Source organism: Halichoerus grypus, chromosome 9 (genome assembly GCF_964656455.1).
Source record: "Halichoerus grypus chromosome 9, mHalGry1.hap1.1, whole genome shotgun sequence".
NCBI lineage: Eukaryota > Metazoa > Chordata > Mammalia > Carnivora > Phocidae > Halichoerus > Halichoerus grypus.
This window is the reverse complement of record NC_135720.1, coordinates 35536133-35549302: the sequence shown is the minus strand read 5'-3', so window position 1 is coordinate 35549302 and position 13170 is coordinate 35536133. Positions and strand designations below refer to the sequence as shown.

The following is a 13170-nucleotide window of genomic DNA, read 5'->3' as shown; positions in this document are numbered from 1 at the left end:
CTTTTGTAAAGAATTAAAAGGAAATGTTAGGTGTTAAAAACATAACAGATATGAAGAATGACTTTGATTGGTTCATCACTAGACTGGACATGGCTAAGGAAAGAATCAGTGAGCTTGAAGATATACCAAGATATATCAATAGAAACTTCCCTTAACTGAAAAGAAAAAGAAAAAGAATGAAAAAAAAAAATGGGACAGAATATCTAAGCACTGTGGGCTAACTACAAAAGGTGTAACATGTACACCACAGGGATGCCAAAAGGAAAACAAGAGAGAAAGGAACAGAAACAATATTTGAAGTAATAGTGGTGAAGAATTTTCCAAAATTGAGGAAGCTTAGAGAACAGCAAGCATGATAAATACCAAAAAACCTTCACCTAGGCATATCATATTCAAACTGTAGAAAATCAAAGAAAAGGAGAAAACCTGAAGAAGCCAGAAGAAAAAAAATCTTATCTCTAGAGGAAGAAGGATAAAAATTAGATTGTACTTCTCTTCAGAAACCATTCAAGCAAGAAGAGAGTAGGTGGCATACTTAAAGTGTTAAAAGAAAAAGAAACCCACCAACCTAGTATTCTGCCTCCAGCAAAATTATCCTTCAAAAGTCAAGGGTGGCAGAAAATGCCACCCCAAAATAAATCACTTTGGCATCAAGATTATTTTGAGCTAAAGGCACTTGAAAAACAGCAGGTGCAAGAAGAGTATTCTAATGTTTCCTTTTCTTCCTGAAAACAGGAGATAAAACTCCCATGTGAAAGACGCCCTCCCTATATCAGGAGAAGAAACATCCTTCTACAGGGAGTTAAAGCCAAGTGAATTCTGTCAAAACAGACCTTGTTAAAATAATTCTTACCTTTCTCTAGCCTCCCTACATAGTTTAGTTACTTCTCTGCAGTTGCCTCTTTTATTCAAACCAATATAAAAGCATGTAGGTTTTGCCATTTGGGGAGTCTTCACTCCCTTTTGAGGGCTCACCTTTCACATAAAACATGTAAATCTGTCCGCTTTTCTCTATTTAATCTGTCTAGTAAGTCAGTTTAATTCTCAGGCCCAGCCAAAAAGCCCTAAGAGATGATTGTCTCTACATATTTTTTTTAAACAAGTTTTGTCAATTCTAGCCCTGCAATTTCTCTCAATTGCTAGTTCCTCCTACATTATTATCTAATAATAATAATTCTTATATTTGTTGGAAATTTTCACTTTCTAAGTTTGATTTCTTTGTCATTTACTTTCTAAGATTATACTTCTATTTTTCTCAAAAGTGTTTTTTTTTTTTAAAGATTTTATTTATTTATTTGACAGAGAGAGCAAGAGAGCACAAGCAGGGGAAACAGTAGAGGTAGAGGGAGAAGCAGGCTCCCCACCAAGCAGGGAGCCCAATGCAAGGCTCGATTCCAGGACCCTGAGATCATGACCTGAGCCGAAGGCAGACACTTAACCGTCTGAGCCACCCAGGCGCCCCTCTCAAAAGTGTTTTCACATCCAATTGCTCAGTGAATTGTTTATATTCTTGTATCACATTATACTCTTTATAGTGATTATTGGATGCACTAATAATTTCCAAACTTTGCCTTATTCTAGGCTTTTAAGTTAAAATTTCTTTATAGTTCATCCATTTGGTCTCACCTTTTTTTTATGAATATTCTGTGAATTATCTTTTTTTCCCATTTATTCAGCTTCATTTCAACTTAAAAGAAACTCTCCCGTGAATTTCATTTTCTTTAGATAGTTCTTCCCTGGTTCTACTGTTGTTTGTATTTATGAATAGAGAAAGTGCCTTTTGGGTTGCTCTCTAACATTTGTAGCAGAAAAAAAAAATCATCATGACCTTCACTGAGAAATCAAGAGTCATTTAAAATGAATACACTTATATTTAATATGGGTTTATTTGTAATACATTTCCTTTTCTATTTTTATTTAATTTATAAAAGCTATGAGAAGTGACCAGCCATTTTCTTATACTGGATGATACATGTCAACACGTGTTCTCCATTGATTTTTGTGATGGTTATTTTTATATATCAACTTGACTGGGCTATAGTACCCAGTTACTTAATCAAACACTATTCTAGGTGTTTCTGCTAAGGTATTTTGCAGATGTGGTTAACATCTAAATCAGTTGACTTTGGGTAAAGGATGTTATCCTTGATAATATAGGTGAGCCTCATCTAATCATTTGAAGGCTTTAAAAGCAAAAACTGGAGTTTCCCAGAGAAGAAAAAAATGCTGCCTCAAACTACAGCATCAACTTCTGCCTGAGTTTACAGCCTGCCAATCTGTCCTATGGATGTTGAACTTATTAGCCTCCATAATTACATGAGGCAAGTCCTTAAAATTAATTAATTAACTAATTAATATGTAATTTCATTTATATTACAATATAATTATATATAGCATTATAAATATCTCTATTTCTCTGGAGAACCCTGACTGGTAAAATATTTACAGTTGGTAGTGTAAGAATAAATAAATACATATATAAACTGTACCTTATACTTCTTGCTGTTTGATATTTCTATTAGCAATAAGATTACTTGCCTAAAGGAAGAAAATGAAATGGAAGTGGACTAAAGTGTTCATGGGTTCTAAATACCATGTTAAGTCACAATATTTTCATAGGCACATTAGGAAAAGCATCACTAATAAAAATTGACCTGTAATACAAATATAAGTGATATCAACTTTGGTGCCCTGAAGTGAATATTCATTCTCCTTAGCTATTAAATTCATAAATATGTTATCATAATAAATCAAATCTGGATATGGTGAGTGAGAAAACTTTGTTACCTAAACAGGAACTTTGTACTATGCAGTATATATACACAGAAACAAATATCTTAGTTGCTTCATTCATTAATTCATGTATTTGATTTATTCAATATTGAACACATTCTCATGCATTGAGAAGATAAAAATAAATACATAAGAAACTGACTCTGATATGTTTATAAATTACTGAAGATTATGTTTTATTATAAATATTGTTTATAAATTATACTTATCTTTTAGCAATATTAGCAACCAGTTTTTTCAAGATTATACTAGGTCCAGGGAAAGCTCTGGGCTGGGACTAGTTTAAGTAAGTAGTGAGGTTTATAGGTGAAGTATGTGGCTTTCCAAACTTTTTTTTTCTCTCAAATTTACCATGAGGGCAAAAAGAAGAAAGAGAAAGAAAAAAATAAGATTCAGTGAAACTAAGACATCTGCAATCCTTACACGGAATGAAGGTAGAGCTCAGGATGGAAGAACGGTCAAAAATTTGGCAGAATAGAAAAAGGAAAGCCTATGTGCTAAGAAGCCATAGCACAATGAAAAGTCAGCCTTTTTTTGCCCCATGAGATCTCAAAAACGCTCATAAATTGGAGGCATAAGGCCCCTCTGACCTGTGGATGAGAATCTAGGGGCCTACGGAGGTTATCTGAATGTCTGAAGAGTGCTTAACCCTAGGTCTCCAACTCTACTCTGGGGAAGATAAGCAGTCACCCCTACTACCTCTCTCTTTGCAGGAAGCGGTAGATACAGAGTCACAGAATCTGGAAACTAGGCATAGGTGAGTGGGGGAGAAACAGGACTGAAAGCAAAGGAGTAAGTCTAAACCTGTGGGGGAATGGTGAAACCCTTAGCAACTTCCCCAATCAGCTACAATAGTTTCAGAAGCTCCACAAGGAATCAGAAAGATTCTTCTCAGGTGAAACTGAACAAGTCCTAGAGGAAAGGCTCACAGAGCCTGAATTTAGGGAATGCTCTGATGACAAAGCTGGCAAAGTGAAACCTAAAATTCAGAAACAAAGAGCTTGTATGTAATCCCCTTCATGCCAACCCATACATACCCAACTTTTGTATGTAAATAGGGCCTCACTTGTAAATTTAAAAAAAAAAAAGTGTCTCAGATATAAGTATGAACAAATGGCAAATAATCACCAGGCATTTGAGGAAAACAGTTAATGAGAGTGACAGACCAAAACTTTTTTTTTTTTTTTTTTTTTGAGGGAGAGGGAGAGAGAGAATCTTAAGCGGGCTCTGCCAAGCATGGACCCTGACTCAGGGCTCTAACAACCCTGAGATCATGACCTGAGCTGAAATCAAGAGTCAGACACTTAACCCACTGAGCCACCCAGGCGCCCCAAACCTTTTTTTAAAAATGCCCAAAAGAGGCAGTTAAATGCAAGGAACACAGAAAACTTTAAGAAATTATAAAATATTCTCAGAGAGAGAAGATATTGCATTCTTAAAACAAGAACACAGTAACATTTAAAAAATGATGTAAGAAATAACTCTTGGAAATTAAAAATATGATAGCTGAAATTAAAAATTCATTAAAACAGTTGGAAATGTAGTTAAGGAATTTTCCCTGAAGGTAAACCAAAGACAAGAAAGATGTAAAATAAGGAAGAAAATAGTCCTAGATCAGTATGGGAGCTTCAACAAAAGATTAGAAGTTACAGAAAGAGAAAAGAGAAAAAAATATAGTTGAAAAGAAATTATCAAAGAAATTATCTCAGAAATGAAATATCTGAATTTCCAGACTAAAAATTGCTATCACAGTCAAAGAACAGGACCACCCAGATGGTTTTAAATGGAAGTCCCAGGACAACACTGTTACGGATTAAATGTTTTCATCCCCCAGTATTCACATGTTGAAGCCCTACTCCCCAGAGTGAGGTATTAAGAGGTGGGACTTTTGGGAGATGATTAGAATTTGATGAGGTCACCAGGGTGGAGCCTTCATGAAGGGGATTACTGTTCTTCTAAACCTGTATAAAGTCAGTGCCTTGAAAAATAGCACTATTTTTCTATTATTTGGAAATTTAAATGCAAATACAAGAAAGTAAGTACAAAATATTTAAAGCAGTTACCTTGAAGTAGCAGAATGTGGGGAAAAGTTGGGAATGGTCAAGGGCATAAGGTATGCTGATCATTTTGTAATAAATCCTTTTACCACTATTTGACTTTTTTGACTTTGATAAATATTGAGATTATTTTTTAAAAATAAAATAAAAGAATGGAGAAAGGGGAACCCTCTTACACTGTTGGTGGGAATGCAAGGTGGTATAGCCACTTTGGAAAATGGTGTGGCGGTTCCTCAAAAAAATTAAAAACAGAGCTACCCTATATGACCCAGCAATCGCACTACTGGGTATTTACCCCAAAGATACAGATGTAGTGAAAAGAAGGTCCATATGCACCCTAATGTTCATAGCAGCAATGTCCACAACAGCCAAACTGTGGAAAGAGCCGAGATGCCCTTCAGTAGATGAATGGATAAAGATGTGGTCCATATATACAATGGAATATTACTCAGCCATCAGAAAGGATACATACCCAACTTTTGCATCAACATGGATGGGACTGGAGGAGATTATGCTAAGTGAAATAAGTTAAGCAGAGAAAGTCAATTATCATATGGTTTCACTTACTTGTGGAACATAAGGAACAGCATGGAGGACATTAGGAGAAGGAAGGGAAAAATGAAGGGGGGGAATCAGAGGGGGAGATGAACCATGAGAGACTATGGACTCTGAGAAACAAACTGAGGGTTTTAGAGGGGAGGGGGGTGGGGGGATGGGTTAGCCCGCTGATGGGTATTAAGGAGGGCACGTACTGCCTGGAGCATTGGGTGTTATATGCAAACAATGAATCATGGAACACTACATCAAAAACTAATGATGTAATGTATGGTGACTAACATAACATAATTAAAAAAAAAAGAAGTCTTGGGCGCCTGGGTGGCTCAGTCGTTAAGCGTCTGCCTTCGGCTCAGGTCATGGTCCCAGGGTCCTGGGATCGAGTCCCGCATCGGGCTCCCTGCTCTGCGGAAGCCTGCTTCTCCCTCTCCCACTCCCCCTGCTTGTGTTCCTGCTCTCGCTATGTCTCTCTCTGTCAAAAAAATAAATAAAATCTTAAAAAAAAAAAAAAAAAAAAAAAAGAAGTCTCAGAATACTAAAAGATCAATGTTTGGGGGGGTTGCTATTGATTTATCACCTATTATTCAATATTCAGATACTGCTTTTCTGATACCACCTTTCTGCTCGTGTGATTTCAACCCTCAGCTTATAAATGAGTTGGTATGTCATGTATCTAAGCAAAAACTGTACCCTTAAATTTTGGAAGGCATGAGGTTTTTACCTAAAATGAAATGCAGCTTTTCAACTCTTGAAATTTTCATTAGGGGAGAAGTAATTATCAATCTGTACATCAAAACATAACACAATTAAAAAGTTTTAACAAGCAAGATTTCTGATTTTTAGTAGCAACTTTAAATAGCGGACTCAATTTTTCATTTGTAAATATTATGCATTTCATTTGTCACACAACATGAATTTTATCTTCCAATGAAAGGCACAAACAGATCTTACTATGACTTATATGAGACTAGTAGTTAAAGGTCTTGGGTGGTTATTTATATCTATTTTCTAAAGAGATAGAATGTTTTACAAATCATGAAATGTATAGTGAGAGTCAGAGGGGCTTCAGGCCTGTAATGAGGATTATGATCAAGAGTTTCCAGGAACTGATATTTCATTTAAACATGTCCTGCTACTTCTTTATGATGCCTAAATGTTTACATCAATAACATATTAAAAACCTAACACCAGGAGTAGAATACGTTATATTCCTTCTTTCCCTATTTATTATGTTCTCTTTTCAGCAAATCACTATTTCAGAACTTCCTATAGTTCTCAATCTTTTTCATCTTGCTTTTACCCCTAAGGTTTCTCTAAAATTTTCTATCCCTGCCTCAGACCTATTCTTTTTCTTGTCACTTGAGAAAGGGAGGACTTGAGACAAGAGGGTTTTCAACTATGCCTGAACTCAAGGCCTTCGGAAAGTAACTTAGCAAGCAATATGCCATTGACTTCAAGGCAAGTTTGAATCTTTAATATTAGAAAGAATAATGTAAAACAAGACCACAATTGATTTTATAAAATAGCCTACATGTTATATTTAGAAGAAAAATGCCTACAACAATAATTTTTAAAATTGGACTTTCTGTGTTGGACACCTGTCCTCTATTTCTGGGGAATATTCTGCAGTCAGTACACATGCAAAGGAGTGCCATACAGCATCTGTCCTGAAATTGCTATAGAAAAAGAACTAATGTTTAAAATAATCCCTAAGAAACTAAAGATCCAAAATAACTTAAATCAAAATTCAATTTTAATACCATTAAAGAATGGGAATTAGACTAAAATATTTTGGAAAGGACTTTATTTCAACCAAAAACTTTCTTGGGACCTTGGTTAGCATGAAACCACATATAAATCCATCTAAACAATTGTGTTAATATGTCCTGTTCATCTATCAATGTTTATATTTAGTAAACTGTATCATCATCCAACTAGTAGATCAAGCCAGAAGCCTGGGAATCAGGTTGACTTCTTTCCTCCTTCCATTAGACCTTCAAATCTTGCTGATTGTATTTCTTAAATACCCATTAGGAGCAAGTGCCCTGTTGATACCACTATTGTACTAACCCCCCAATATCCTGCCATACACCCAATGGTCTCCTTATAGTCCTCTGACCCTGTTCTTTCCACTGAAACCCTTTATTAATTTGCCCTTTGGACAAAGGTTAACCCCTTAACATGTATTTCCAGACTCTCCATGACTGACTCCACTACCCCACCGCATGTTTTGGTATTTGTCTCAACCTGTCCTCCCTTTTCTCACACCAGCTACACTGAGCTCCAATATCTTGCTTACCTGCCTTCCTAGAAACTGCTATCACTTCCTCCAATGTTGTCCCCTCTTTCTTTGCCTGATTATCTCCTACTCACCCTCCAGGTCTTAGTTTAAATGCCATTTCCTCAGAGAAGCCTTTGTTGATCCCTAATCTAAATTCATTAAATGCAGTAACCACCTTGTTCCCGTGCTTAGGTTCTGGGTTGGCCTACATTTGCAGCTGTGTGATAGGAGATGCCAATGGTTTTAAAAAATTAACAAATTTGAAAATGAGAAAATGCTTTATCTATTATTTATGAAAAGTGAGGAGAACTCAATTATCACTTTCAATTACACATTTTGGGATAGTTAACAAAACACTAATGTGAAGTCTAAAATTTGCTGTGACTTCCATATTTTGTCATATTAAAAAATGATCGTGCTGTGCCCTCAATTTTTTGCAATATTAAAATATAATCGCTACTTGAGTGGAATTTGTACCTTACTTGTACCTTTAATTCAGAGGAATTAATTAATTTCTGGTTAAATTACTTACATGTAACAAAATTTAACATGTAGTTCTAAAACCTACCCAAAGGTTCACATCAGTTTTTTCATATTTATATAAGTGACCAACTACCAACAATATTTATAGGAGCAGAGATAAAGAGAATTTGAGGTATCCCAGGGATAGCCTTTGACCAAACATTTTTACATACTGCCTTTTCCTCAAGTATATTATGTATAGTACCTTAATATACTCTTATTTCATTCTCAAAACAACTCTGAGAGGTAGGCAAAAGAGGTATCATCATCCCCTTTGCAAAGACACAGTTTAAATGGCTCAACCAAAGTCCCCACCTATTAAGTTACTGACCCAGAGTTAGAATCCAGGACTTTTGACTGCATACAGAACTCTTTGCTCCATGGTTGCCCACTTATGTGCCATAATCTTGAAAATTCGAAGTATTAATTCCTTTAGGGTAACAAAGCTCTCTCTAGCTATTTCTATTTTATTTTTAAGATTTTATTTATTTATTTGACAGAGAGAGCGAGAGAGCACAAGCAGGGGGAACAGTAGGGGGAGAGGGAGAAGCAGGCTCCCCGCCAAGCAGGGAGCCCGAGGCGGAGCTCGATCTCAGGACCCTGGGATCATGACCTGAGCCGAAAGCAGACGCTTAACCATCTGAGCCACGCAGGCACCCCTAACTATTTCTATTTTTAAATGCAAATAATTCTATAAAGATCACATATTAAAACACACTTATGTGTGAATTAATTTGTCACATCATTTTCCCTTAAGTCAGAGATACTCCCAGCTAATAAGATTTATGTCCAGTGATGGGTAGCTGGAAAAAAGGAAAAAAAAAAAGGCTATCAAAAAAAATAGCAGTAAGGGATATATTAAGGAAACTTTGTATCTTTATCACTTTGTTGACCACCTTCATACAAGAAAGCCTCTTTCTAACTAAATATGCTCAATATTTAAAAGTAGTTCTTTTCTGACCATGTTTAACTGGCAGTGATAGAAATAAATTAGTAGTTTAACCTGTCTGCACCTGCCAATTCCCACAATTTACATTTGGATAGCACCACACAACTTACAGTATGTATTTATATACATTATTCCATTTGATCCTTGCACCAAATACATGGTTTACTTATTTATAGATGAGACTCTAACTCTTAGTGGGTTTAAAGGACAAGTCAGGGACAGGGTCGCATTCTTCAAACTCTAAAGCCTTCCTCCTTCCCAAACCCCACAATGCTCACCCTCATAGAGCATCATTCCCAGTGGATACTTACATTTCATCACACCTTGAATTTCATAAACAGGCTTGAGAATCAGAGCACCATAAAAGCCTTTAGGGAATGGATTTGTTAAGTCCCACTTATTTGAAAAACCAGTAAGCTTCACAGTTCGTGTTCTGTTCTTCGGGATCTTCCATTCAACAATCTCCTTTAGGGTATAAATATGTTCATCTTCACACTCATAGAATTCTCCTTCTTGTGACAAAGGCAAAGTAAACGAGTGATTCTGATGATTCCTTACCACTCCACAGTTCACCATTATCTCTCCACTGATCTCTTCAACTGAGTTGAGCATGATTTGCTCACCCTGTTTTACAGTGAGATTCTCTAGTTTTAGATCCTTCTGATGATAGAAGCAAGGATGCCCTAGTCTACTTGATCCAATATGAATGGTCCTTGTTATTTCTTCCATAGTGAGGTATGGAGTTTTATCCGCCACAATCTTAAAAAGACCTAAGAACAGAAGAATTATATAAATTAAATAGAATTCTTACAATGAAAGTTCTCTTAAAATCACAGTGAGAGAGTTATAAAACAAGTACAATGTAGCTTTTAAAAAGTAATGCATTTGTTTTAATCCTGAATTCTTCTAGGTCAAATTGTAATGTATAATTTGTAGATTACTGGATCATCGGATCCAGGCAACACCAATGGAAACAAGGGGAAAATACCTGGAAATAGAAAAGCCCCTGTTCTTGGAAGTGGGAAATATGAATGAGATCAGTATCTCATTCTGGCTGTATCCCAACTACCTGTGTAATCTTGAGCAAGGCATTTACTCTCTCAAAATCACATTTTCTATTTTCAATTTTTAAATTGAGAAGATTGGATTAGATCGGTGTTTCCATAACTATATTTTCTGGATGTACCAAAATTAAAAGATATTCCAGAAGAAAACTGTTTCATGGTCAAATTAACAATCACAAAGTTACATACCTGGAAGGAGACAGTGATGATGGTTATACAACATTGTGAATGTACTTAATGACACTGCATTGTACATTTTTGAATGTAAATCTTACATTATGTGCATTTTACCACAGTAAGAAATACCTACATATTTCCAATTAAATACTTCTCAGAAACTTTAGATGCATTGCAACTCACAAGAAGAGAATATAACATGCAGAATTTTGAAATTCTGATTATAAACTCTTGGGGAAACATGTATTAATAAATTACAATATACCATCCATGATATATTGGTGTTCCATGTAACTCTCCTTGGAAAATGCCAGGTTAGGTAGTTCCAGATTGAATACTCTTGGTGATACATCATTCTTCTCATTGCTTCTCTAAGTTTGCCAGAGTTTCACTATTAGAAATCTTTTCCTCTAATACTATTGGGATAATCACTAATATAATGAATTTTTGCTGTTTAAGATATAGCTTTTTAGGTGTGCATGTTTAATTCTCCTCTTTAAATTACTTTTATTTTATTGGTACATCTGCTTTGTAGCATATTCAGAAATGAATTTATTGAAGAGGTTTTAATAAATTCCAGAGAAAATAAGAACAAAGAAAAAATTAGGTAATTGCTTTCTTAACACAAAAGTAAATGAATGATAATATCATATACTATCATGAACTAAGTAGATTATCTTGCTAGATACTCATTAGACAATGAGAAAATCTTACTAGAATTCAATATAACTTGAAAAATCATTTATTAGTTTAATCAACAAATATATTCCAATTAAATTCATCTATATACCAAATCATTATTAACCAGATTATAATATCTCATGTCTATTCTGGGTTACTATACAAAGATTTATGGTCAGTTATTTTTGTAGATCTTTGCTCAAACAAAAAAAAAGGATTTGAGCTATTTTCAGACATAAACATCCTGAAAAAGTGTGTGTGATGCAATCCTGGCAAAAAGTAAGGTACCATGTGAAATCTGTCCTGAAAAGTTTCAGAAATTGACTAGTGTTCACTCACTGTATGGTGTGTTTGAAGACAGTAGGCAAAGAAACATTTACTTTAAAAGAACTTATTTTATTAGATCTTGTTTCAGGGAAAATCCAATAAAAGAATATTCTTGAACTCTGCACAGTACATGAATTTGTGCATATGTGTGCGTGCGCGTGTGCATACATATGCTTAATCTCATTTGTCTGTATGTGAAGATTTGTTTTTAAGAGTCCACAATCATTATCAGGGTTTAGAAAATTCAGCAATTTTTGTGAAATGTTAAAAAAAATAGCTACCTAGAATCTCATAAATAGTAGAGACACATAGTTTTATTTCTATTCTAGATATATTGATGACATAAGTCACAGAAGAATTAATTCAGCATCTTCTTTCTTGAGGAATTGGGTTCACCTAAGGCAATAACAGACCTAAAATGTTATGAAGTAGAAAAAGCCTGAAACCCTAAGGGCCACCATTATTTCAAGTTAATCACATACTTCAGAGCTGTCTTGTTGAATGTCTCTACTGCAAGAAAAATCTATGAATCTGTGTGTTTTCCCTTAGAAGATGATTAAGTACACAGTTTAGCATACTAAGTGGTAGACACAGGAAATTATCTTTGATTAAGTTATTTCTCCATCTACTATTGCAGCCAATCCAGAGTCCCTCCTTATAAACAGCCAATCGATACTATACAAACTAGGGTAAGTTTATATGTATGATGTCATATTGAAAGTTCAATTTCACAATAAAATACCATAAGCCTGATCAGCTTTAAACTTCATCAATTTTTCCCCCATCTTTTCACAAAGAGTACAATAGTTTTATACTGGAGAAAATATAATTTGATACTTTTCAAAAAAAAAAAAAAAAAACCCACATTTCAGGAGCTGAGTGATCATAAGAGTGATTATAAAATAAGGCACTATGTAACCTTCATAAAGTAAGCTAAGAAGCAGAAAGAAAATATATTTCAATTTCCAAATTTTATTGTCACCTATTAAAATGGATATTATTACTTTTAAATTAGGAGAAATTATTCATAAAGAGCATGCACTTGAGAAATAAAAATTATAAGGAAATGCAATTATTGATCTATTGAAAATTAACTGATGAGTAAATTTAGTCTTTAAGATCTTATCTCTGAATCTTAAGTTTTTGGAGAGCTTATAATTTTAACCAATTGTTAATGATCTGTAATTATTATTAGTAGTAAAAACTGAAATTTGTTTGGAAATTTACAAGTTTGAAAGATTTTTTTCATGCATCATTTATCCTGACAATAATCTTTTAAGGACAATAAAACAAATGTTATTACTGAAGGACATAAAAATGGTCATGATTTTCATTGTCATGGCTCTAGAATCCCAAATCAGACCTTTGACATCCAAGTCTTATGCTCCTGCCACCATAGTAGGCTGCCTCCCCATCCTGCATATAACTTACAAGGACATTGCTCAGGAAAACATGTTTATTCCAGTTCACAAAATATATATATGGGTCTCATTAGCCAGTTCTCCCTTTACATGAATCAGCCTTTCCAGACCTCCAGTGTAAGAACAAGAGTAGGTTCCTGGTTCATTGTGCATAATTTATGCTCATCAGATTTTTTTCTACTTTTTTTTAAATCTCATCAATTCCCACCCAAATAGGGAGTAATTTTAAAAATTAAAATTTCCAACTGTATATCACAATATTCTTTTTAAGTTACTTCTATTTTTTTTTAGTTTTTCTTTAAGTAGCCTCCATGCTCATGACCCAGAGATCAAGGGTTGCATG

General features: G+C 34.7%; 1 protein-coding gene across 1 annotated transcript in view; it reads right to left on the bottom strand.

The window, feature by feature from the left end:
* Positions 1-13170, bottom strand: part of THEMIS (thymocyte selection associated) — a 182200-nt gene that overhangs the window by 89248 nt on the left and 79782 nt on the right. The window contains exon 3 of the mRNA XM_036105380.2: positions 9469-9927. Coding sequence (XP_035961273.1) covers positions 9469-9927 — 459 coding nt within the window. The remainder of the gene's footprint in view (positions 1-9468; positions 9928-13170) is intronic.